This window comes from Peromyscus maniculatus, chromosome 7, assembly GCF_049852395.1.
Source record: "Peromyscus maniculatus bairdii isolate BWxNUB_F1_BW_parent chromosome 7, HU_Pman_BW_mat_3.1, whole genome shotgun sequence".
Classification (NCBI taxonomy): Eukaryota; Metazoa; Chordata; class Mammalia; order Rodentia; family Cricetidae; genus Peromyscus; species Peromyscus maniculatus.
In genome coordinates, this window is record NC_134858.1 from 10,974,571 (window position 1) to 10,999,040 (window position 24,470).

Here is a 24,470-nt window from a genome sequence, read left to right on the forward strand (position 1 = left end):
AGCAGGCATCTTCTGACCTCCTCCACACTTTCACCCTGGCTCATACACTCCCAGACATACAGCACACACTCACGCACCGGTGTAAGTAAGAAAATGTGGACAGGCTTAGGTGTGAATGGGAAGTGTGCTATGGGAGAAACAAATAGAAAATGTTCACTGCAGAATGACTTATTCTAGGTTAGACATGAAACAGAGAAAGTGTCATTGTCCCAAAGATCCCACTGTCGGAAACTACAATATTAGAAATAAAGTCTAATTTCAACATTTTGGCTGCTTTGCCTTTATTTGGGAACACTGGGTAAGATACATTCTTAATATACCAAGTTTGAGAGGTCATCTGTGACTCTCAAATGACTTTTGACTCTGTGTGTGTGTGTGTGTGTGTGTGTGTGTGTGTGTGTGTGTGTGTGTGACTGCTTTTTTGTGACTACTAATCTAATGGTCAAAAGTTTGACATTTTGCAAGAAATGGAAGGGTGGGGGGATTTGAATTTTCATCTTTCTCTACAGTTGGCCTAGAGGATAGGAGGTCAGTTTTAAGCAACCTCAGCTGCACCTAGCTCTCTGAAACCCAAAATGACCGGCCAATCAAACCTCAGCTGGAAGCCCGGGAGTTACCAGTATCCAAAGGCTTGCCACGTTCTGCAAAGAGGAAAGTGCATGCGAGTTTAGCACTTAGAACTGACAAGGAGCTCTCCCAGGCGTGGCCAGTGTCCTGCAAACTCAGTCAAAACTCTGAGGCAATGACCTTAGCTTCCTGAGTGCAGGCAATGAGCTGTAAGGCAGGACATATGTTTAGGGGTCACAGGTCAATCCACCTTCAGAAACTGTCACAGGATGCTGTGGGCCAGGGTTCGAAGGTACAGGGTTGACTATCAAGTCCTCACTCACAGACTGGGATGGAAACTCTGGGTTCAGACTTGTGTCTGCTCCTCCTGCTGGCTGGCGCCTCTTGACTGGAGCCTCACTGGTGGACTCCTGAACTCCCTGTTCACAAGGACGACGACCAAGACTACGTCTTCCAGTTGACAAGTCATGACCGGAAGATAGACCCAGAGTAGGTGGTGTGGCTGGGGCCAGATCAGGCTTCTGGACCTCATCAACTTTGGCATCTGATGGTTGCCTGTAGCTGCAAGGAATCTTACTGTCAGTCGCTATAGGCAGAAGAGAGTGTGAGCCCTGGCGAAACCGGAGATGCCTCAGTCCTCGAGTTTTTCTTGGTGATTGGATCACCCGCCAGGTGGTAAGCTCCTGGCTGGTAGACCCCATAGTCTCTGTGTGGTCCACAACTGCCTGATCTTGGCCACGTTTCCACAGTTCATATCGCTCAGGCTGCAGGATCCGAACAAAGGCGTCCATGGAGAAGCTCACCCTGGCCTCCCCACAGCTACACTGAGAAGCCACCTTGCCATAGTCGATCCACCTCGGGGTCGCAAAATTGATGGCCTCTGCACAGTTGAAGCCATGGTTGAAGCCAGCGTGGTAGCCATAGGGAAAGGTGACCATGAACTCCCCAGCCTCCTGCGTCATGCGGCCAAAGGGGATGCCATTCTCTTTGAGTACAGTGGGTGAGATGAGTGCCACCTTGTGCCTCAGGAAGGCCTGGCAGCCCTGGGAACTGCCCGGGAACAGCTGCCTGGCCAGGTGCTCCAGGCGTCGGCCATGCTCGGGGGGCACCGCATACCACGTCTTGGGCTGCCCAAAGTGCAGGTAGTTGATGCTGTACAGGTCCATGTCCTCGGTGTGCCATGCGAAGGTGGTCTTCCACATGCCAAAGTACAGGTAGGGCGTGTTGACACCCTCAATCACAATGCCACATTCTTGTTCCAATAGGTCCTGAATTGTTCCCAGGTGTCCCACGTTCCAGTGTTGAGTTTTCCCATCAAACAAGGAGCCGCTGACATCTGCACCATAAATTGGTGACTCATAGAGACGATTCTTCCAGTATTTTCTCTCCAAATCTTCAAAATTCAGGTGTGGTGGGGTCCTGTATTTTTTACTGTTGGCCAGGTGACGGTATTGTCCCACCGTCATGGCTTTCTTCTTCTTATGGTATTGAGTGAACACACCTGCCTGGCCAGACACCACTTGCTGCAGGGGAGTGGCTATTAAGATGTTGCTGATATTGTCATAAGATTGCCTGGCTCTCCACTCCTTGGGTGGGATGACCTTGGCCAGTCCAGCTCGGTGTGCCCCTTGGGACTCCATGTAGGCAATGTACTTGTCAAAATCATTAAACTCTTCTTTGGTTGGACGAAATATCATTATGCTGCAGTTTGAATTCTGAGCACAGTTGGTCTTAGACTTCATAGCTTCAATTTAAATACTAAACTCCGATATCTACACAGGATTGAGGAAGCAGGTTTTTTTGTTTTTTGTTTTTTGTTTTAATAAATGAATTGCTGTGGGTGTGGTGTAGCAGGATCCACCTGTCAGCTTCTGTGAATGCGACAGGAACAGCCTTCCTAGGTTTGCTGACTGACTAAGAGTCAGCACTCTGGCATCAGCTCAGTCCAGGCACTGAAGGACCTCCGGCTCTGCCGTGTTCCTCTGTTGGGACCTGGGTCTTTCCTCTTGTTGTCTGTTAGATTGCACAGACGAGGCTATAGTAGAATCTTGTCTTCAGGGAAGTGACTAAAACAAAATATGAAAGAATAAAGTTTGAAATGGTAAGCAAAAGCTCAGGGAAATAGAAATGAAACATTCAATTGTATAGTGATTTCAGAAGTTGGTCCTTAGCCTACTGTTAATACAAATGAAGGTGTGGCTGTAGACTGGAACATGGGCGATTCTTGTCCCTCACCCAAGGGAATGTAATACACAAATAACAGTTTAGAAATCTTTGTGACAGTGTTTTGAGAACGGAGCACATGCATGTGCTGTGATCCAATCATTCCCTGAAAACGCGTGTGTCTGGGCACTGAAAGCACACCCGAGAGCGCCGACACTACTGTTTCTGATGAGCACATTCTGCAAAAGCCAACACCCGTCAACAGTGCAGTGAAGAGGTGCATTGCTCTAAGTTTGTGCAACAGAAGGCCACCAAGTGAGGAAGATGAATGCTTCATACAGGAACCAGTTTTATAAAGATGATATCAGGGTTTCCTAATTCAAGGGGATACCTATTCCATGATTCCATCTATGTAAGATTAAATTGAGACAAAGAAATTTAGGTTCAAAGTCAGTGTCCGAAGTTCACAGACTATCTCTGTGAAAGAGAGATGCTTGTGGGTGGGAGCCTAAGGAGGGATCTGCAGTTGCTAATCTGCTCTGAACCCAGATGCTGCCTAATGGCCATCAGAATAGCTCATTGTGATCATTCATCTAGCATGGTGATCTGTATTACCTTAACATAAGTGGGGGAGATAAACACTAAAGTCAAAGAAGCATGAATAATTGGATTAGAAGGAAAAGAGTGATTAGAAATGAACCAAATATTTTAAAAATCTAGGTAATTAGAATTTGAAGAGGTTGTTAAGAAAAAAGTAAACATGGGTCATGAATTTCCTGAACTCACATTGTGTGATTTTATGGTCAAATCAATGTTTTGCACAGACCAATACAGGGTGACAGAGACATGAGTAAGGGCTGTCCAAATGTATGAGAAACGGAAATGGTAGTGTTCAATCAGAGTGTCTCCGTGGCTCTGTATCAGAGAGAAGGTCCAGAGAGTGTTGGGGGTTGGACGGAAGAGGAGGCACAGAGTAATCATGGACCGTTTCATCTACTCTATATAAGAAATAGTAACGATGGACCATTTCATCTACTCTATATAAGAAATAGAAACGATGGACCGTTTCATCTACTCTATATAAGAAATAGTAACGATGGACCGTTTCATCTATTCTATATAAGAAATAGTAACGATGGACTGTTTCATCTACTCTATATAAGAAATAGTAACGATGGACTGTTTCATCTATTCTATATAAGAAATAGTAACGATGGCTGGGCGGTGGTGGCGCACGCCTTTAATCCCTGCACTCGGGAGGCAGAGCCAGACGGATCTCTGTGAGTTCGAGGCCAGCCTGGGCTACCAAGTGAGTTCCAGGAAAGGCACAAAGGTTTCTACACAGAGAAACCCTGTCTCGAAAAACAAAAACAAAAACAAAAAAAAGAAAGAAATAGTAACGATGGACCATTTCATCTACTCTATATAAGAAATAGTAACGATGGACGGTTTCATCTACTCTATATAAGAAATAGTAATGATGGACCGTTTTCTCTATTCTATATAAGAAAGAAAGGGAGAACATTGAGGGAGTCAGGAGAGGAGACACTATTTCATCCTAAGGTTCATTTCTCCATCAGGTCAAACATTTCTGTGAGGGTACTGGGAAAGGGGAGGTGCAAAGCATGGGATACTGAAAATGGTTTCTAAACTAGCCACATTTTAAACTGGATACTTGTTTTGTATCTGTCTTAAGATCTTCCCTAGTTTTTACTTTGTGCTGTTACAAACTATTTCTCTCCTTTTGCAATCTCTCCCCCCAAATCCTTCTTAGTTCTTCTGTTCTCCCCTTTCCTGACTAGATGAACTTGACCCTCATCTTCCTTCTTTCTCAACAAAATACTATCTCTTCTCATCTCCTCTAGCTCTCTTTAGTTTATCACCTTGACCTTGGATGGCTGGGATTTTTTAAAAGTTTCATATCCTACCCCTCCACCTCGCAGCTATTCCGTGGAGTTGGCTCCATCAGCATTCTCACTTTATGAAGACTGTGATATGGGGAAGATATGAAAACCCATTAGCTTGTGTCCTCAGTCTCAAGTTCCATCTGGTCCTATTGTATTCCACGCAGTATACTTAGAGTTTCGTCTCTGTGTCACACTATTTCCCACGGGTCTTAGAACTTTACTGTAGACACTTGGAACGCTTTTATTAGGGACAGAATTAAAGGAGGCCCGTTGGCCCACAGGGCCCTTTCTCCTTTTGGTTGCAGCCTCTCTCTCCTGCTCTCCTCCCAGGAGAGGGCACTCCTTTCCTGAGCCCTTCCTTTGCATGTCGCGTTCACTCCAGGACTTCAGTCTGTTAAGCAAACACTGTCCCCATTTTCCTTATTACCAGTCACCAGTCTCTTTCATGAGTAAAGCTGTTTCCTATTCACCTTCCTTTCAGTACTAAAATGTGTCAAAACTTGAAAGTTTACATTCAAGAGTCTTTTGTGACAAACTGGCCTCCCCCACCAGATGGCGCTCTAGGGATTACACCTAATTCTTGTGGGTGGTTTGTGGAATACCTCCCCTTCCTCCTAGTCCGTGATCACCAGGGCACTAACTCTCTTCTCTGGATTTCCTTTTTCTCCTTGAATTTCCTTTTTCTCTTTGGACTACCCTGCCCCCCAAAACGCCACCCACCCTATGAGTGCAACCTTATCTCAAAGCTCAACTCTCATTCTTCGTAAAGTTCTTCCTATCGTGCTGTTGGCATTGGTTGGTGCTGGTCTGTCTTTCCCTTTTGTATAACTCACTATCACAGTCCCTTTAATACTCATGCTTTCAACTTGGCTTCTCTGTGTTGGATCTTCCCCGGAGGCCCTGAAAGTCAACTGTAAAGGACAAGTGAACCATTTCCCCGTTGTCTAACCGCGAATGTCTTCATTTACAGCAATAGTAACACAGCTGTCCTAGTCATCACTGACAGTTTCATCTTATCTCCCAGATGTCAGAGGCATCAGCAGATGTGAGATCCTGAGGCAGCTTCCCCCTCAGGAAGCCTCTTTGTGCTCTTAGCCTTCCCACAAGGAAGCTCAGGATGCACCCTACTTTCCTCTCCCACAAGGAAGCTCAGGATGCACCCTACTTTCCTCTCCTGCCGACAGCACTCACCAAGTCAATTCAAACCAGTCTCGAAGGCTGACTACTACCAATAGTCCATGCTGCATGTGATAATCTCCCACTTTTCTCCAAGTTTAGTCTTAAAAATTATCTATAGGGCTAGAGAGATTGTTTCGTGGGTAGAGTCCTTGCTGTGCAAACATAAGGACCAGAGTCTTGATCCCTAATATTCACGTAAAAGTCAGACATGGTGCTATATGTCTGTGACCCGAGAGCTGAGAAGTAAGGGCAGAGACAGAGAGGTGGGCGGAAGACTAGCCTAGCCTAAAGAATCAACTTCTGGTTCAGTGAGAGACTCTACCTCAGAAAACAAGATGGAGATAAAGGCACTTGAGATGTACTTCTGACCTTCTTCATAGGCACATGGGAGCAAGTACACATACATATGTGCACACCTAGGCATACAACACACAGAGAGAGAGAGACAGACACACAAACACACACACTACAATGATTTTTATAAATTACTTTGATATATACAATCATGTTTAAATATATAGGCAAATATTTTGTTAGTCTGAAAAAAGTGAGGTCATTTAAAAAGTGACTTAAATACCACACTGAGGATCTTTCCTCCTCTAGAAATAAATGACTCACCTCTTCTCTCACTGGACAGTTATTATTTGCTCACATGTCCACAGTTATTACCAACCACATGCAAATATTTACCTCAGCTTTAAGTATCTGAAACAGCACATCCAGTAAAATATTGGTTGAATAAAATTCCTCAGAGTTCATACTTGTAAATGAGATGACTTTATTGTAGCATTATTTTAAGATCTTTAGCACATAGTGCCAGAGATTTTCTAAGAAATTCTCATTCCTCAATGTTGTAAACTTATTTTTAAATCCTTTTACTATTTGGTGATGTATAACTCAAGTTATAATTTACATTTCTTGGATCACCCTGGAGATAAAACATTTTTCACCAGTGCTGGCCTTTGAATCTCATCATATTACCTCATTCTCTTTTGTCTGTTTTTTGCTAACAGTGGTGTGTTTCCAACCTATTTATATAAACATTTTACATATAATTTAAACATGGTACAAACAAGTCCTTGGTTAGATGTATTAATAGGTCTGCCTATTTGGCATATTTCTTATATTTCTTTAATTCCGCTGAATTAAAATGTTTAATGTATTTTAATGTTTTATGTTGTATATACTTCCCCATGTAAACACATGGAAATATTATCTTAATTTTTCTGTTTATGTGATAATTATACTTTCTATTCTGGGGCTTGTTAACTTTTAGGACTGTTTTGTGGGTTCTGGTGGAGCTGTCTCTTGTTCTTTATGGATAAGCTATCTATGTTGTCTGTGGTGGTCTCATTTGGTCTGGCTCTGCCCTTTGCCCCAGAAAGCTTCTCTCCCAATGTCCTTAAATTGATTAGCCTGACAAACCAGGCTATCTTCATCAAGTTTCCCAGTGTCTTCTTACGTGGCTTCTCCCACTCCTCTCCTCTGCATCACCTGTTAACTGGATACTGGAATGCCTGTGGATTGAACATATCTTTCTATTTCTCCCAGTTCTCTAGCTTTTTAAATCACTATACTGCATCTTCTGAGATTTTTTTCTTATTTTCTCATATTTTTCACTTCTTTTGTTGAACTTTTGATTTGCAATAGGTCATTCCTGTTGCCTTGGGTTTTGTTGCTTGTGTGGATTACCCTTTTCATATTGATCTTGTTTTGCAGACAAATTTCTCTCTTTAAAAAAAGCTAAAATATTCATGATTTTTAGAGTTTTGCCCCTTAATCTGCTTGTCTCCCGGTTTTGGTCTCTCACATGTACATTCAAATCATCCTCAAACAACCGGCTGTCCTTAGTTGGTTACAGAATAGGAAAGCTGCCTGGAAACTTGGGGGCACAGTGCTTGCCTGCATGGGGACCCACTTGCTTCCTCTAGGCTCATATTCAGCAATGAAGGGTCTCCCAACTTTTCTCCTGGAGGCAACAGGTCTTCTTTCTCCACCCGAAGGAAAACAGCAGCTCAAACTTCCACTAACTTGTAAAAATTCACCTAACTTTGCTCACTCCTGATGATCCCTAGAAACCTCCAGTCCAGAAACTAGCTTTGCTCCTGCTGTAGAACATGAACCGTAATCTTCTGCTCTGTCTGAGTGACAATGTCCTAGATGTCCAAGAAAAAGTCTCTTTTCCAGAGGTGCCCACTGCCATGGCATCCTAAGGCCCTCGGGTCCTGTAGAGAAAACTGTTGCTTGGCTAATTTAGGACTCTTTCGTAGGATTTTATAAATCGGCATATATTTCTCCATCTAATGTTAACTTCAAACTTCCACATTTCACCACTAGCTGCTCTCTTATCTCCTTTAGGTCCTTTCTAAGTTTGTCAAAATACAAATCCTGTTACTGTCACTTCGAGAGGGTTTGGGGAAATAAAAAAGATGGCATTTAAATTATTGTTTTCATGGCTCCCCCCACCCAAATGCACTGCTGTGCGTGTCCTTGTATGAATTATTGGTTCATGTCAAATACTTCTGGCCATCATCCTTGACTTTGTGGTCTCTTCCTCTCTCACTTCACTTCTTTCTGCCTTCACCAAAGTTTCAATTCCTGCATTCCAAGCCAAGCTAAGACTCTGCTGCATGAAGTCTTCACTAGTCCAAGGCCTGGTGAGGATTCTGTCTTCCATACTCCCTGGTTACTATTTAGCAGGTACCTAAGGAAAATCGCTGAAATGGGAGCTCCCAGGAGGCAGTCTGCTTGGCAGGCAGCTGTCACCTCCAGTAGACACAGAAGGTAATGAATGCATTGCTTCTAGAGCTGTGTTTGTTTTGTTACCCAAGGCCTAGGGTATGTCTCTGCCCCATACTCCTTGGTGATCCATTCCTCATAAGCTGCAAATGAAAGGGAAAGTGAAAAGGTGGCTTTTCCTGTATGTTTGTGCCTATAAATGCCAACATTTTCTGAGGACATTCAAGTCAAGAGTATATAGGAAGTATGGGTATAAAGAAATATACAGAGCAGGAAGAATTGATAACGGTCATATTGTGACATAAATCCTGAAGACTAGGATTTGGCTTTTAAATCCAGCAATGTAAGTGTCACATTGTGACTTCAATGTGGTCTATGACAAACTGGGCATGGTATTACTAACTTCATTCTAGTTGCTTTCTGGAACATGGAACCAGGGATGGTAATAGTGGTTTACAGCTACAAAGAGGCCTCCTTCCAAAGATACACCACTCAATGAATTATAAGTTTTAGATACACTCCCTGAGTGAGTCTGCAAGTCTTGTATATGACTCAACACTGTAACACAATCTCCCTTTGGCTTAAATTACAGTGAAATTTATAGCCTACAACTGAGAGAAGCCTCATCCATACATATCCTCTCCTTCATTTCTGTTCTCCCAAGCCAGCTGCTTGTGTAGTTTAGGTAGTTCTGCTATTTGTGTGTTAAAAAAAGACTTTTCAATCTCAGGTATCATGAACACATACAATAAAGGCTGTGAAATTTATTCTGTGATGCCCCTTCCCAACACACATAGACTATCCCTGCCCTCTCTTAGCTCTATCAAATGTTCTGGTTATAGTGCTGAATCTTTGCCACATAAAATTAACCACAGCTGATTTGTGTAGTGAATAATATTTATAAATTTTTATTTTTCCTCTTCTCTGTTTTATTCATACTCATTCTCTGATCATTTCTAGAAATTTAAATCAAAATGCACAGAGCAAACTAGGTTATGGAAGCAAATTTCTCTTTCAGAAATACTCTTCCTGGAGCCCTCACGCTTGCAGCTGAGCCAGGAGTCCTAGGTAGCTGTACAGCCTATATCCTGACGGTTCCATCCTCCATAATGCAGAGATCAGCACTCTGCTAGAACCCTCAGGCTCCTTCCTTATGTACTTACTTGCTTAGGCAGGGAATAGCCACTGGGAGCATCCCTGGAGCCTCATGGGAGGTTAAGGGTCTCCAGAAGGGGTTTGAAGACTGCATCTAGGAGGAATATCCCAACAATCTGTACTGGGTATTCATAAAACCTTCTCTTACCAAAGGCACCAAAGATGCTGAGCAAGAGTCATTTCCACCTAGTATTTATGTCACCATTGCCTCTGCAAACTCGCCACATCCATCACAAAGATACACGGCGAAACTTATCTAAGTGGCCTTCCTAGGTCACTGTCTACCACCTTTGCTGCAGTTAGAAGCTGTGTAAAGAATTCTGGCTTCAGCTCTAATGAGGCAAGGATCATGTCAAAAGTTTCCTGACTATGAAACAAGAACCTTAAAGTTATTGGATGACTATAAATAACACACCTGTTTGCTAGAGTTTGGACATCTAAAGATATCTTTGTTCTATGCTCTTGCTTTCCTTTCAGAATTCTATAGACATTCTCCTGGCTTCTTCTCAAAAACCAAAAACCCACCAGTTTGCTAATCCTTGTATAAATTCTGCTCCAATTCTGTACACACTTCTAGAATATTCCTCTGATCGTTTTCTACAATTTCGTTATGGTATGAATGGTGAGTCTGCTCAGCTACTGTTCTAGGCATGCCTCACACAAACTCCTGCTGTGCACTGCTGTGAACAGTCTTAGCATTTCTTTCATGTTTCCTTTCCCACTCCATGTCTCCTCTCCATCTCCGCAGCAGCCAACACTTGGGCACCAAACCTCATGAATGACTGAGCTCTTCACTTTATTACTGTCTCTCTTCCACATTTGCTTCTTCTGTTGTTAGCCAAGCCTCCTCCATTTCCCAGTTCCAGAAACTGCTTCAGCTAGTTGGAAGCCCACTGCAGATTGCTCGCTGCAGACTTTCTCTTCGGAGAGGTCAGTTTGTTTTAGGATTGTTTCCTCTGCTCTCTGCACTGTGTTTTCTTTCCATAGTCACTCTCTGAGGATGTTCCGCTTCCTGTGTCAGGTTAAATGTGTGTAAGCAGGCACTAAAGTAACTGCTGTGTTTTCTGTCTGCTTTGAGGGCTTTAGCAGGAACCTAGTCATTTCCTTTGGAGATGGTGACACCTGGAAATATCTAAAGGTGAGTCTAATTAAAAGACTTGAAATTTATACTTTTTGGAGGGGACAGGACAGGGTCTCTCTATATAGCCCTAGCTGTCCTAGAACTCAGAGATCCATCCACCTCTGCCTCCCACGTACTGGGATTAAAGGTGCGTGCCACAATGCCCAGATATACATTTTAAAATTAGTAACTGGGGTCCAGGAATGTTAGTGTCTCATGGGTTTTTTGTTTGTTTTTGTTTTCAAGACAGGGTTTCTCTATGTAACCCTGGCTGTCCTGGAACTTGCTCTGTAGGTGAGGCTGGCCTCAAACTCAAGAGATCCTCCTGCCTCTGCCTCCCAAGTGCTGTGATTAAAGGTGTGTGCCACCATGTGCAGCGATACATTTTTAAACCAGTAACTAGGGCACAGAAATTTGTGGTGTCTGAGGGGTTGTTGGTTTTGTTTTGTTTTGTAGACAGGGTTTCTCTGTGTAACCCTGGCTGTTCTGTAATTTGCTCTGTAGACAAGGATGGCTTCGAACCCAGAGATCCACTTGCCTCTGCCTCCTGAGTGCTGGGCTTAGAGGTATGCTCCATCATGCCCAGATTATTTGTTTTGTTTTGTTTTTCGAGACAGGGTTTCTCTGTGTAGCTTTGTGCTTTTCCTGGATCTCGCTCTGTAGACCAGGCTGGCCTCGAACTCACAAAGATCCGCCTGCCTCTGCCTCCCAAGTGCTGGGATTAAAGGCGTGCGCCACCACTGCCCAGCTCAGATTTTTTTTTAATGGACACATACACACACACACACACACACACACACACACACACAAAAAAAAAAAAAAAATGTATAGTAGTTGATGCTGTAATCTCAGCATTCCAGAAGAGCAGGAGGACCATGAGATTGAGGGTAACCCAGGCTAAGGGGTGAGTTCCAGGATAGGCAGGGCTACACTGTGGAGCCCTCTCTGAAAAAGACAGAAATTAGAAAATCTATGACAAAAGCTTACAATCCAGCTTGTAAGAATCGGTAACTCCACCTTTCACATTTGCTTCAGGCAGGTTTGTAATCTTTAATGAGCCAGAATTTACACATTGAGATGTACACTTTAATGCTGGGCAGCTGAAGTGCTTTTTACATGTAGTACTGTACAATCACCTCTGCACACTCATTGGAAGACATTTCTATCACCCCCAAAAGCATCTGTTTCCATCTTCAGCCATTTCCCATGCCCATCCACACCAAGGCAACTCTTCTACTTTCTCAATTCGCCTACTCCTCATATTTAATGTAAGTGAAATCTAGAATATGTGGTCTTTTGTACCTGGCTGCTTCCATGCATCAAATTCTTGAGATTTGTGTTCTATGATTACATACCAGTATTTTGCTTCTTTTTATAGCCAATTAATGTTCTATGGTGTACAGATAGACCACATTTTACTTACCCATTCATCAGTTGACATAAACTGAGGTTGTTTTCACTCTGAGGATATTAACAACAATACTCTTATGAACATTCATGGACAAGTCTGTCTTGATACCTAAACTTGTTGGACCAATTGACAGCTCTATATAACATTCTGAGAAATCGTTACAGTTTTCCAGAAATAGCATTTTTTTTCTTCCACCAACATTTATGAGGGTGTCAGTTGCATAGACAGCTTCTCCAATAGTTATTGTCTTCTCTCCCAGAGAAATTCCAAGGGTGATCATCCTGGTTTTAACATGCACTTCCTTAGTGACTAACTATATTGAGGAGCTTATCATAGGCTTATTGACCATTCAGCATGCTTTTGGAGAAATGTCTGTTCAAACCTTTTGCTTTAATTTATTTCTGAATTGTAAGAGGTCTTTTTTTTTTTTTATCTTAAGTATGTCTTTTGAAGTGCATGTTTGGATCTTTTTGTTTGGGTTGGTTTTTTGAGACAGGGCCTGTCAATGTGGCTCAGTCTCCCAGCTGCTGGGGATACAGGAATGTGCTACAGCACACAACACAAATCTTAAAACTTGACCAAGTCCAATCTGCTAATGTTCTAAGTTGTTACCTGCCATTAGTACTGTGTCTGAGGCACTAATTAGTGCCTAGTCCGAGGTCACGAAGCATTTGCTGTACTGTCTACTAAGATTTTGTTTGACCTTTAAGTCTATGATCTCAATTAAGTTTTGCATAGGAATCCAAACTCACTCTTTTGTACTTGGATATTCAGTTGCTTCAGCAACGTTTTGTTTTTTGAAGATTTTTTTTTTTGGGGGGGCGGGGGTTGGTTTTTCCAGACAGGGTTTCTCTGAAGATACTTTTTCTCCTTGAACTGTCCTGACACTATTGTTGAAAATCTGTTGATTATAAGGGCTTTTGAGATCTGTGTCCCACTGAATCAGTGTCAGTGTGGTCTACCTGGTAGCCATTCTAAAAATATACCAACAGAATAGGTCATTTTTGTTTCTTCTTTCCTCCAGGTGCACTTGCTAGTCAGTTTCTTGGATTGATGACAATTTGATTGATCTATCTCATTATTGTTGACTTACTAATATTTCCGAAGTTTCAGTTCTATGAATTATGACAGTAGTTTTTAAAGTTGCTTGTCCAATTAGACTACTCTTCTTGTTAACATGTAAACTTTCAATGTTTGGACAAATTCTGACGATTATTTTGTTGCAAATACCTTACTTCTAACCCATAAGCTCCATTTAAATTATAAGCCAGACATATTTTGAAAAAATTAAATGCAGTTAAATTTATTACTTTTCCATTATGACTTACTCCCTTATGTCTTATTTAAGTAGTCTACTCTTCTTGAGGCCACAAATGTATCTTTTTATTTACTTATTTTTTCCCAGTGGCAATCAGAAGAAGAATACATCTGGAACTAAATTTGGACAGCAATAAGTAAATAGAACACAATCTAGAATTGGAAATTCTTCATAAATGGTCAGATGCTAACTCAATTAATTATAACTTTAAGGTTTTAAATATAGCATGACTGAGATTTACTTCAAATTTTTCGGCTGTAGTTTTTGCTTCTCTTACAGCTTTCTAATTTTCTGACATCTTTGTTCTTTGACCCCTATGTAGATACACATAAATAAAAAATGTGAAGCTAAGATCCACATATGAGAACATGTAGTGTTTGTCTTTCTAAGCCCAGGCTACTTCACTTAATATATTTTCCAGTTCAGCTGGGCGGGAGTGGTGCATGCCTTTAATTCCAGCACTCGGTGTGTGTGTGGGGGGGGAGAGTGGCGGATCTTTGCGAGTTTGAGGCCAGCCTGGTCTACAAAGCAAGATCCAGGACAGGACAGGAGAAAACTACACGGAGAAACCCTGTCTTGAAATATATATATATATATATCTTGAAATATATATATAAATAAATCCAGTTACAGTTCTTTCCATTTTCCTGCCAATTGATTAATCCCATTTTCTTTATGGTAGAAAATTCCATTGTGTATATGTCCCACATTCTCATTATTAATTCATCTATTGATGAACATGTAGGCTGATTTATTTTCCTAGCAATTCCTTTTTCTAGCAGCCATGAACATGATGAGTAATTACCTTTTTAGTAGGACACTTAGTCTTTTTGGTGCCTAGAGATGAAATAGCTATGTCATGTGGAAGATCTATTTTTACATTTTGAAAAACAAAGCCAAACCTTCATACTGATTTCCATAGTGAATAATATCAGTTTGTACTCCCATTAACATGAGTGAGGCTTTCTTTCTCCAAATCCTCTCCAGCATTTGTTGTCATTTTCCTGATAGCTATTGTGACAGGGCTAAGGTAGACTCTTGAGTGGCTTTATTTGCATCCCCAGATGGCTAAGCACTTCAGTTGTTGTGTGCTCTGGGTATTAATACTCTATCAGCTGGCAAAGAATGCTCCTCTTCTGTAGGTGGCTAACTAGTTTTGCTGTAAAGAGAAACCTTCCAATTTCTTCAAGTCTCATTTGCTGGTAATTGTCCCGATTTCCTGAGCTACTGAAGTCCTGTTCAGAAAGTCTTCACTTATTAGTGCCAATTTTTTTCTAGTCTCTTCAGATTTGGGGGTCTTACAATGTGGACTTGAATCCATTTACAGTTGACTTATATGGAAGATGAGAGATAAGGATCTAGTTTCATTCTTCTATATGTGGAAATCCTGCTGAAGATACTGTCTTTTTTCCAATGACCATTTTTAGCACTTTTGTCAAAAAACAGGGGGCTTAGCAGTGTGGGTTTATGTCAAAATTTTTTGTTGTTTGTTCCGTGATCCACTGATCTACAAGTCCGGTGGTTTTTTTTTTTGTTGTTGTTGTTGTTGGCACCTTCTCCCCCCCACCCCCCACAACCCCCCAGATAAAACACTTGTGTTTAGAGAGAACAAATCTGTATTTTGGGTCTTAGCATTTTCTTTTGCTTTGTTTTTAGAAGTCCTGTTTCTAAATTTTCCATTCACTCCTTCATTTGTACATATCTATGTGACTATCCTGTTTTAATTTCTATATTACTTAGCACTGATAGTTGGCATGCAAAATCACACCATCCATATCCATCCCCTTTGCAGAATTTGACTAGATTTATAGTTACACTTGAGTATTCTTTCTAGAATAAATTCAATTCACTCCTGTTCCTGGGAATTAGGATTACACTGAAATCACTAAAAAAATTGTAGCCAGATTTCATAGCTCTTTAATGGAGCACTCATGCCTATTATCTGGTATTTACACAAATCTTGATGTATTTCAATCATATCTTAAGCATGAAAGTAATATATCTGTTTCCTTACATTCTACAAAGCCTTAGGATTTGTGTGTGTGTGTGTGTGTGTGTGTGTGTGTGTGTGTGTGTGTGTGTGTGTGTGTAACAAACTTTTCTCATTATTTCTTGATTTTACATTCCTTCTTAAAGATGATTTTTGATTAGCTCTGTTTTGGCTGACCACTGAGTATAGAACATTTCATATATTATCATATTTCTATCACTCAGAGTTATTATTCTCCTTTGCTTTGGAACTTGACACAAACCAAATTCTTAGCAACTAGACACATCCTTTAGTGAAATGCTAAATGTTGCCTAACTTAGCAAAAATTTTATACTCATTGCAGATTGTAGTAAGAGTTGATCTAAACTTTAATACTATTCTATTCCATCATTTATCACCTAATCTAAGACTTTTAAATATAAAGGGACCCAGAGATAACAGCAGAATCTTACTGATACATCATATTTAAAAGCAACAGAAACACAGAATTGTATTTTCCCAAACTGCAAAACACATTTTTCAAGTACTATAAATACTTTAGAAAACTGACCAGAGTATGGCTGTAAGTTTTACAAATGGCAAAAATTAAAAATATCCAGAATATGTTCTATAAATACAAAATAATGAAGTCAGAAATTAATGACAAAAATATTCCCAAATTTGTAAAACTGAAAATATTTTAAAATAAACCCTTAATAAGAATGAACTAAAAAGTTAAATGAGAAAATTCATTCTACATAAATGAGAATGAAAATACCACTTTTCAAATTGTGGTATGCTAGCAAAAATATTAAAGAAAAATTGAAAACCTTAAAGAAATAGGTAAGGCAGAAGGCTAGAAAATTATATGAACTAAGTAGACAACTATCTGGAAATAAATTTTTCAAAAAATTTTAAAAGGAACTAAAAATGAGACCAGAAATGTATGGAATACAAAACCAACATGAAATAGAGTACAGAGAAACCCAAACTTTTGAGAATTTTTGTTTTCTTGAAAAATCTTCAGTGAAAATGATGAAGAACAAAAATAAAAGACAAAAATAACCAGCGCTGGGAAGACAGAGGTCATTACTGTAAAAGAAGTGGAAAGAGAATGAAAAAGAGTATGGAAAATTTAACACTAATATAGTTTTAAAATTAAGGGAATAGATTGCTAGAAAAATAGACACAAGAAAAGAAAAAATTAACAAAATTCATAACCATCAAAGAAATTGAAGTATCAGCCAAACTGTTAAAAAGAACATTCCAAACTCAGGACAGCTGTACTGGGTAGTTTTACCAACCATTTTTTAAAAAATATAATTCCAATCTTGGGTAAATTTTTCCAGAGAACAGAAAGTATGCTTCCTAATTTGTATTATGACACAAATCCTAAGGACACTAGGAGAAAGGAAAATAGTTAATATCCCTTTTGAACACTGACACAAAAATCCTAAATAAAATATGAGCTCCCTGACTAAGACTATATGCACTGTGGTCCAGATGGCTTAGTCCAGAAATAAATGATTAGGTAAAATCTGAAATAAATCTATTTAACACTTACATATTAAAAGGGCATCTCAAATGCAGAACCAGTATTTAATAAACCTCATCATTTGAAAGACGATGTTTACACTTATAGACTAGTGTGAGGTCAAGCTTTCACCAGGGGAGCTTCTTTTCAAAGCATGCAGCGGTAACTGTAGTCACGTGACTAGTCAAAGTGCGGAGAATAAATGGCTGTTGAATGCTTAGCCCTAAATGGGACACTTATATCATCCCTTTAAGGTCATAAAACATGTTGGAAGAGGCAAGAAGAATGTCAATGCCCAAGGAAGTGGTGCAGTATGCTGAAGACTACTCTTCAGACATGACATGGCCTTCGCACTCTTGAACTCGGAAGCTATGATTGCCTGTGCTCGAACTACACAAGACTGGATCTGCCAGCATCCTGCCAGAGAAGAGGGAGAGACTCACAAGGCCCCGTTCTTCTCTGAAGATCTGTACGTAATCAATGATTTCCAGAGGAAGGAAGACACTTTCCTCAGTGGTACAGCCACTGGTAAGATGCCCATGCTCCTGTTAGCAACCCAAAGAAACTCACTGGGTCACAATAAAATAAGGAAGTAGATGGTAAAGCAGAAAAGAGATTATTTGGGAAGAGGAAGTGGGATCAGTAGAAGCGAAAGAAGTATGAATATGATCAAAATATATTATATGCATATATGAAAATGTCATAATAAAACCCTCTATCAGGTATAATATATAAGACATTTTGAAATGTATTATTTTTCAGCAATCTAAAATATTAAGAAAATACCATAAAATATATCATTGCAAACCTTCAGCAAAATTGTACTTAATAGTAGTAAGTTAAAAGTCTTATCTTGAAGACCAAGAAAAAAACGAGGCCACCTGGGATCAGAATCTTTATTCAACATTGTCCTGGAAGTTCTAACCAATACCAGGCCAGGAAAAAGGGAAAGCAGAATGGAAAGAGACTGAAAAAGAAGAAACACATTGTCATTATTGGTAGATGGTACGTATATAAAAATATTCAGAGTAAACCACTTGAATTAACAGGAAAGCTTGGCAAGTTCTCTGAATTTAAAATAGATATATGCAAAAATCAATTATACTTACGTACACCAGTTAGAAATGATCCAAATTTAAGAATGATATCATTGACAATAACATTAAATAATAATGACACCTTGAGCCAGCAAGAGCTCACGAGATTTCTATGAGGCAGCGGTGTAAATATACAGAGAAGCGGTATACTGATATGCTTTAGAAAACAAAGATGATCTAAACAAATGGGAAGACAAATTCATGCCTAAATCTAAAGACTTTGTATCATAAAAACATCACTTCTTAAATTTGCAAATGCAATGTTATTCCAGTGAAAACTCCAAGTGTACTTCGAACTTGACAGTTGGCTCCTGAATATACAAAGGGCAAAGAGATCTTGGAAGAGAGAAAGAGTAACAAGAATTGCTCAACTAGATGTCAAGACACCACTATAACAGGAGACAAACGAATGCCTGGTTGTCTGAGAAAGGCCTAGGAAGTCTTTGGAAGATATTTACAGAGAGTATCAGCATGATTTCAAAGAACATTCTCAACTAAAATATAGCATGCATTTGACAAAAAAAAAAAAAAGGACTGATCAGTTGAACTACCCCCAAATGGAAGATTTCCATGTATCAAAATCAGTATCAAATATTTCCAAATGAGAAGCAAAGAAGTGGGAAGTTATTTGTGCATCATAAGTAGCAGGAATTACTACTAAAGTATTAAAAACTCAGAAATCTGTAAGGAAAAGACAATTCAATAGGAAAGCCACTCACAAAAGAAACCAAAGTAGACAATAAACATGAATTATTAGACATTAAGGAAACAGTCAAGATGTCAATGACAGGTCACTACCCACACTGCCAGGTCAGATGAAACTGAGATGCTGACAGTATCAGGCATGGTGAGATTCCACAAGGAGAGTTCTCCCCGTGCTGAAGTGGTTCCTATGAAATGCATGTGCGTACTCCTCTGCACAATGACAATAATAGCTGCCGTAGCTTTATTTGTAAATATCACTGTAACAGAAACATAACAGTTAGATTTATAGAGTAAGTTTTTACAGTCAAATTCCACACAGCTACACACAACACACATTAAGTGGGAAGCAAGAGAAAAACACAAAAGTTAAGATTTGTTCATATAAACATTAAAGTATACATAAAGTACAAAGTTGACAAGACTGAGTTTCACTTAGAAATTCATTCATGGGCATTTAGTAAAATATATTTGGGAACTGGGGAGCTAATTCGGTAAGACTATTTGCTGCACAAGTGTGAAGACCTGAACACTAATCCTCAGCTCACACATAAGTATGTGGATACAGGGATGCATTGTTTTTCTTATCAAAAAGTTCACTTTTTTTTGAGCTATCGGGTTCATAGATGATGGGTTTTAGTAGATGTAGGGGAATGATTCAACTGGTAGAAATGGAGAGATATTTGATTACAATTATAATTGGATTGGGGTATGCTGGCCTACATAGAATTTTGTTAATATATAGAGAGAAGCCTGACCATCACATGAGTTTTCACTAAGAGATTATCTTCTGAAAGGAATTCCTTTCTCTGGGTCTTGTAGGTTTTCTTTTGCAATCAAGACTTGAGTGAGCAGACGAGAAGTGACCTTCTAAGGATCAGTGCAGTAGTGGATGCTCAGCGGCTTACCTCACATATACCACAGAAGAAGACACATCTAAAACAAAGAAACAGCTTTTACACCAGACAAGATTTCTTCCTGTTCAGGTTCATTCATTCATCTGTTCACTCATTTCATCTGGAAAAGCTTTACTAGGCAAATAGTAATATTAATCATTGTTTTAAATCGTTGGCCTGAGCAAGCCCTGAAGGTACTTATATTCTGCATGTTCTGCATGGAGGTAGAGAAACAGTAATCTTAAAAACACAGGACCACACACATGGTATGTAAAAAGAAAAGAAAAGCATAATATGGGAGACAGGAGTACAGGACATTGGAGGACACAAGGGAAGAAAAGTTGCAACCTTAACCAGGATGTCACAACTGGCTGGTTTTCTGCAGTTTTTATTTGGTTGTTTGCATTTTTTTTTTAAACACTGTGTGTATTAGTCACAGGAATAGAGCTAAGTATATGTTAAAGACTTTGCAAAACTTACCTTCTAATCTGACATTTAGCTGTTGACTTTGTTCCCGTCTCCTACTAATAACTTACTTCTGTAGTAAGTTCTCCTGGAACTTACTATGTAGACCAGATTGACCTCAAATTCAGAGATCCTTCTGCCTCTGCTTCCCCAGTGCTGGGATTAAAAGTGTCTATCCAGGCCTAGCTCATGATGAACATTTTTAAGACAGGGTTCTAGATTCAGCCTCAGAAGTACTGGGATCACAGGTATGGGCCACCACACCCAGTTTAAATTGAAAATCAAAGTGATTTTTAAATTGGCTATTCTAAAGCCATGGGATGCATTGCCTTCATCAAACTATCCTTCTAAATGGCAGGAAACAGACTTTCTGAAATTTTCTTCTGAGGTTTTTAAGACTTTTTTGATCCCTTTTGGACACGATTTTTCTATAACCTTTGAAGCTGGAATGCATACATTGTCTCCTCCATGCAAACAGTCAATTTTACAATCGCAAGTATTACATATAATATCTTAACACATTAAAACACTACCTTTGCTCTATTAAAAATGAAGGCGCATATAAAGCTGGTGTGATCTGCAAGAGATGAGACAGGTCATGTGTCACTAAGAAGGTTATGGGAAGAGGACTGAGTACCAGGAATCAGACAGGATCACCTCATCTCTAGTGACACATGGGTAACCTGCCTGATAAGCCAGGCCAGGAATCCTTGTAGAAGAGAATTCTATTTCTAAATTCAAAGATCTTCAATTACAGGACGAAGGAGATGGTTCTATTGTTGTACACACACACACACACACACACACACACACACACACACACACACACACAATCTCCTAAAGAACGAGGATGGGGAGGGAGAAACATTGCCAAGGGACAAAATGAGCAAGCAGGGGGCTGCAAGATGACTGCAGGCAGAATTGGGGGGTGGGTGGGCACAATTACTATTCTGTGGTAATCAGTTTGAAATAAAAGCACAGAGGAGGTTGAGGCAGAGAATTGCCATGAGGCTAGCCTAAGCTACATAGTAAACTGGAGGCTAGTCTGGGTTACATAGTAAGACCCTGCTTGTAAACTAAAGCAAACCAAAAAAGGTTAGTAAGTTACATGATTTTTTGTACCAGGAGAATTAGCTGGTAAGTCAACTTTAAGTTTTAGAGCCAGGTGGTGGTGACATACACCAGTACATGGGAGGCAGAGGCAGGTGGATCTCTGTGAGTTCAAAACCAGCCTGGGCTATGAGTAAGTTTCAGGAAAGGCACCAAAGCTACACAGAGAAACCCTGTCTTGAAGAACAATAACAAACAAACAAAAAAGTTTTTAGGAAAGGAGATGGCTAATTCTGTCAACTTGACTGGACCTGGAATCCAATAAGAGATAAGTTGACAGGGCCACCTGTAAGGGATTTTCTCGATCAGATTATTTTAAGTAGGATGGCCCATCCTAAATAAGAGTAGCACCTTCTAATGATAGAGAAGACAAAAGAAGGCCCTACGGAAAAGTCTTGGGTTTGGCCTGCTTGCCTTCCAGTTTGCTGTCCAGTTCCTCTCTGTCCTCAGCTTGTCCAGTTCCTCTCCTCATCCTCAGCTTGTCCAGTTCCTCTCTCCGTCCTCAGCTTGCTGTCCAGTTCCGCTCCCTGTCCTCAGCCTGTCCAGTTCATCTCCCCTGCTGCTACCATTGTTAGTTGACTCAGAATCCATCTTTTTTAGTCTTCCAATGTGGACTGTAGACCAGTGGCTCTCAAGGAATCCTTCAGGCATTCAGAATCACAATGGGGCTGTTTGGGACTGCTGAGACATGTAGCCTTGTGGACTGGGTTTCTACTCAGTATGGACACTCATACTGCATCCTGAAAGCCAATCTAGCGAACTCTTCTTTAATATATATCCACTCTATCAGCTATGGTCTTCTGGAGAACCCTAGTTAATACAGACATTTTTTCAACTTCCTTTCTTTTTCCTAAGTGTTTCCACTGTTAAAGTCAAAAGCTTTATGGTATCATTTTCTTAGTATCAGGTCCAGTAAGTTAAAAACTTTTTTGTTTTTACCTATCTTACTAATACTTCCAGACTATTTTAATCAAATGCTTTTAATTTTGTGAACTAATTTTTCTTGTGTTTAGTTAATAAGTCAACATTTCAATGGACTTTTTGAGGGGTTGATAAAGGCAGCTGGGATATTAAAAACTAGGCATGTTCCTGTCACCATCTTGCCATTGAAATTTCATTCCTCTATTTTATAACATGTCATTCATTCATTCAACCAGCACTTACTCAGCACCTATTATGCACCATGTACTGTTCTATATGCAGAGGACATCAGTAAATAAAGAGGGTTCCTGCTTTTCTGGAATTTAGGTTCTAATACCATTAGACAGACAATAATATTAGTAACAGCCAATATTGATTTAGTGAGTCTGCTTGCTGAAATAGTTATAAGCACTTTACAAATAGTTATGCAATTACTACAGTAACAGAAAGAATTACCCTTACCTTTGCACAAAAGATGGAGAGCATGAAAGGGAAAATAATTTACACAGCTAGGGAGGACAGAACTGGAGTCAAAGCTAAGAGTCACGCAGATGCTTAGTCTCAATACTTTGGCTCAGATCAAAAAGAAAAGGGTGCATAGCGTAATGAAAACAAACAGTAAACCCAGCTGATATTCAGTATTATGAACGTATAGAACTGGGTGCTGTAAATGCATGCACGGGAGGAATGGGGGAACAGTATGCATGCCAGGGGAAACCCCACTGAGGAAGCAGCAGTGAGCTAAGACCTGAAAAATGGCATTACAGCTGTCTTTGGGCAGAGGCAAAGGACATAGTACAAGACTGTAAAAAACAGAAGAATGCATGCCTGCACTTGGAAGGTTGACGCAGGAGAACTGTGAGTCAGGATATATAAAGCTTAAGTTCAAAGTCAGCCTGGGCTACACAGCAAGACCTTGTCTCAAAACTCAAAAGAAACTATGGAACCCTGCCTTGCTCTGAGAAACAGAAATGTCCAGTTGAGTGTATCTAGAGTGTGGTGTACCCATGACTGACTGAAGCCAGGAAGACAGACTGTAAAGAGGCCTCAAAATCAAGTTAAGACACGTGGCTATTTTATCTTAAGTGCTCAAAACACGATCGTTTTGTGCAAAACCGTAGGAAAGACCATTTGGAGGTAATTACAAATCCAAGAGAAAAACCACAGAGGCCTGAGTGAGGGTGGTGGTCAGGAAATGAACTCAGAATAATTTTTACAATACTGGACAAGAATGGCATGTGGATAGGATGTCAAGAGTGAAGGAAGTGGATCTTGGGCTTTGGGTTTGAGCCACTAATATGATGGCAGTGTTCTTAGGTTGTGGGAGGCTGAGGGAGGTATATAGCTTCCCTAAGAAAAAAGAAGCATTTCACCTTCTACTTCACAGGGAGGGGGTTTCTTCTCTAATTCTCTTTCTCCATTTAAAAGTTCCAAAGGAAGGACTGAAGGGCACTGAAATGTTCAAATGTTTTAGGAGACCCTTCCACTTGGGACAAACTGGAGAACCTAATCTACCGTCCTTCAAGCTCTCAATGATGGGACACCAAGACAACGTTGGGGAAGCCATCTTAATTCCATCTCATGCTCTTCCTGGCAGTCTCTAAATGCTCACTGCCGTCAACACTCCTGGCATCTCCCCTCACACTTCAGCGCTTATTGCATTCAGCTATATATCTCTATATAAATCTTAACAAGCAATGCACTATAACCCCTGCCTCCAGGGCTGGTGGTTTCGCAGGAATGGTACCTTTGGAAAGCTCGTGGCTGCCCCCGCACTTATTTGCGCCTTCTTCATATCCACTTAAGTGACAATTCTAGTCCCTAGGCTGCGGGTGTGTGAGGAGCAGGAGCCGTTGGGTCAGTTGGCACGCTCTCCTCAGATCTCACGCCTGCGAGGCGCGGACCGACTCCCCGGCGCCTTCCGTCCTCGCAGCGCCGCAGCGAAGGAGTCTGGGAGGGGGTCGGGGAAGGAAAAGACGCAAGAGAGATTAAGTAATTGGTTCTCAAAGACACGGGATGATATTTAGGGTCGACTCCAAAGCACCGATTTCAAACGCCCGCCCCCTGAGCCGCATTGGCTCCGCCCCTCGACGACGTCACACCAACTTCCTGTTGGGTCTCTGCGGATTGGTCGCTGCGTCAGCCTCTGAGACACGGTTAAAAACCCGGATTTGCTTCCGGGTGTGGAGTTCGAGCTTCCGACGCAGCGGTTGGAAG

General features: G+C 40.6%; 1 protein-coding gene across 1 annotated transcript; it reads right to left on the reverse strand.

The window, feature by feature from the left end:
• Window positions 1–256: 256 nt before the first annotated feature.
• Kdm4d (lysine demethylase 4D) lies at window positions 257–24,448 on the reverse strand. Its single transcript, XM_006990512.4, has 2 exons — window positions 24,001–24,448; window positions 257–2,633 (listed from the first exon to the last, which is right to left on the reverse strand). Exon 2 carries the CDS (start codon window positions 2,307–2,309, stop codon window positions 795–797), a length of 1,515 nt encoding a protein of 504 aa, XP_006990574.3. The 5' UTR covers window positions 2,310–2,633; window positions 24,001–24,448; the 3' UTR covers window positions 257–794.
• Between the last annotated feature and the right edge of the window lie 22 nt (window positions 24,449–24,470).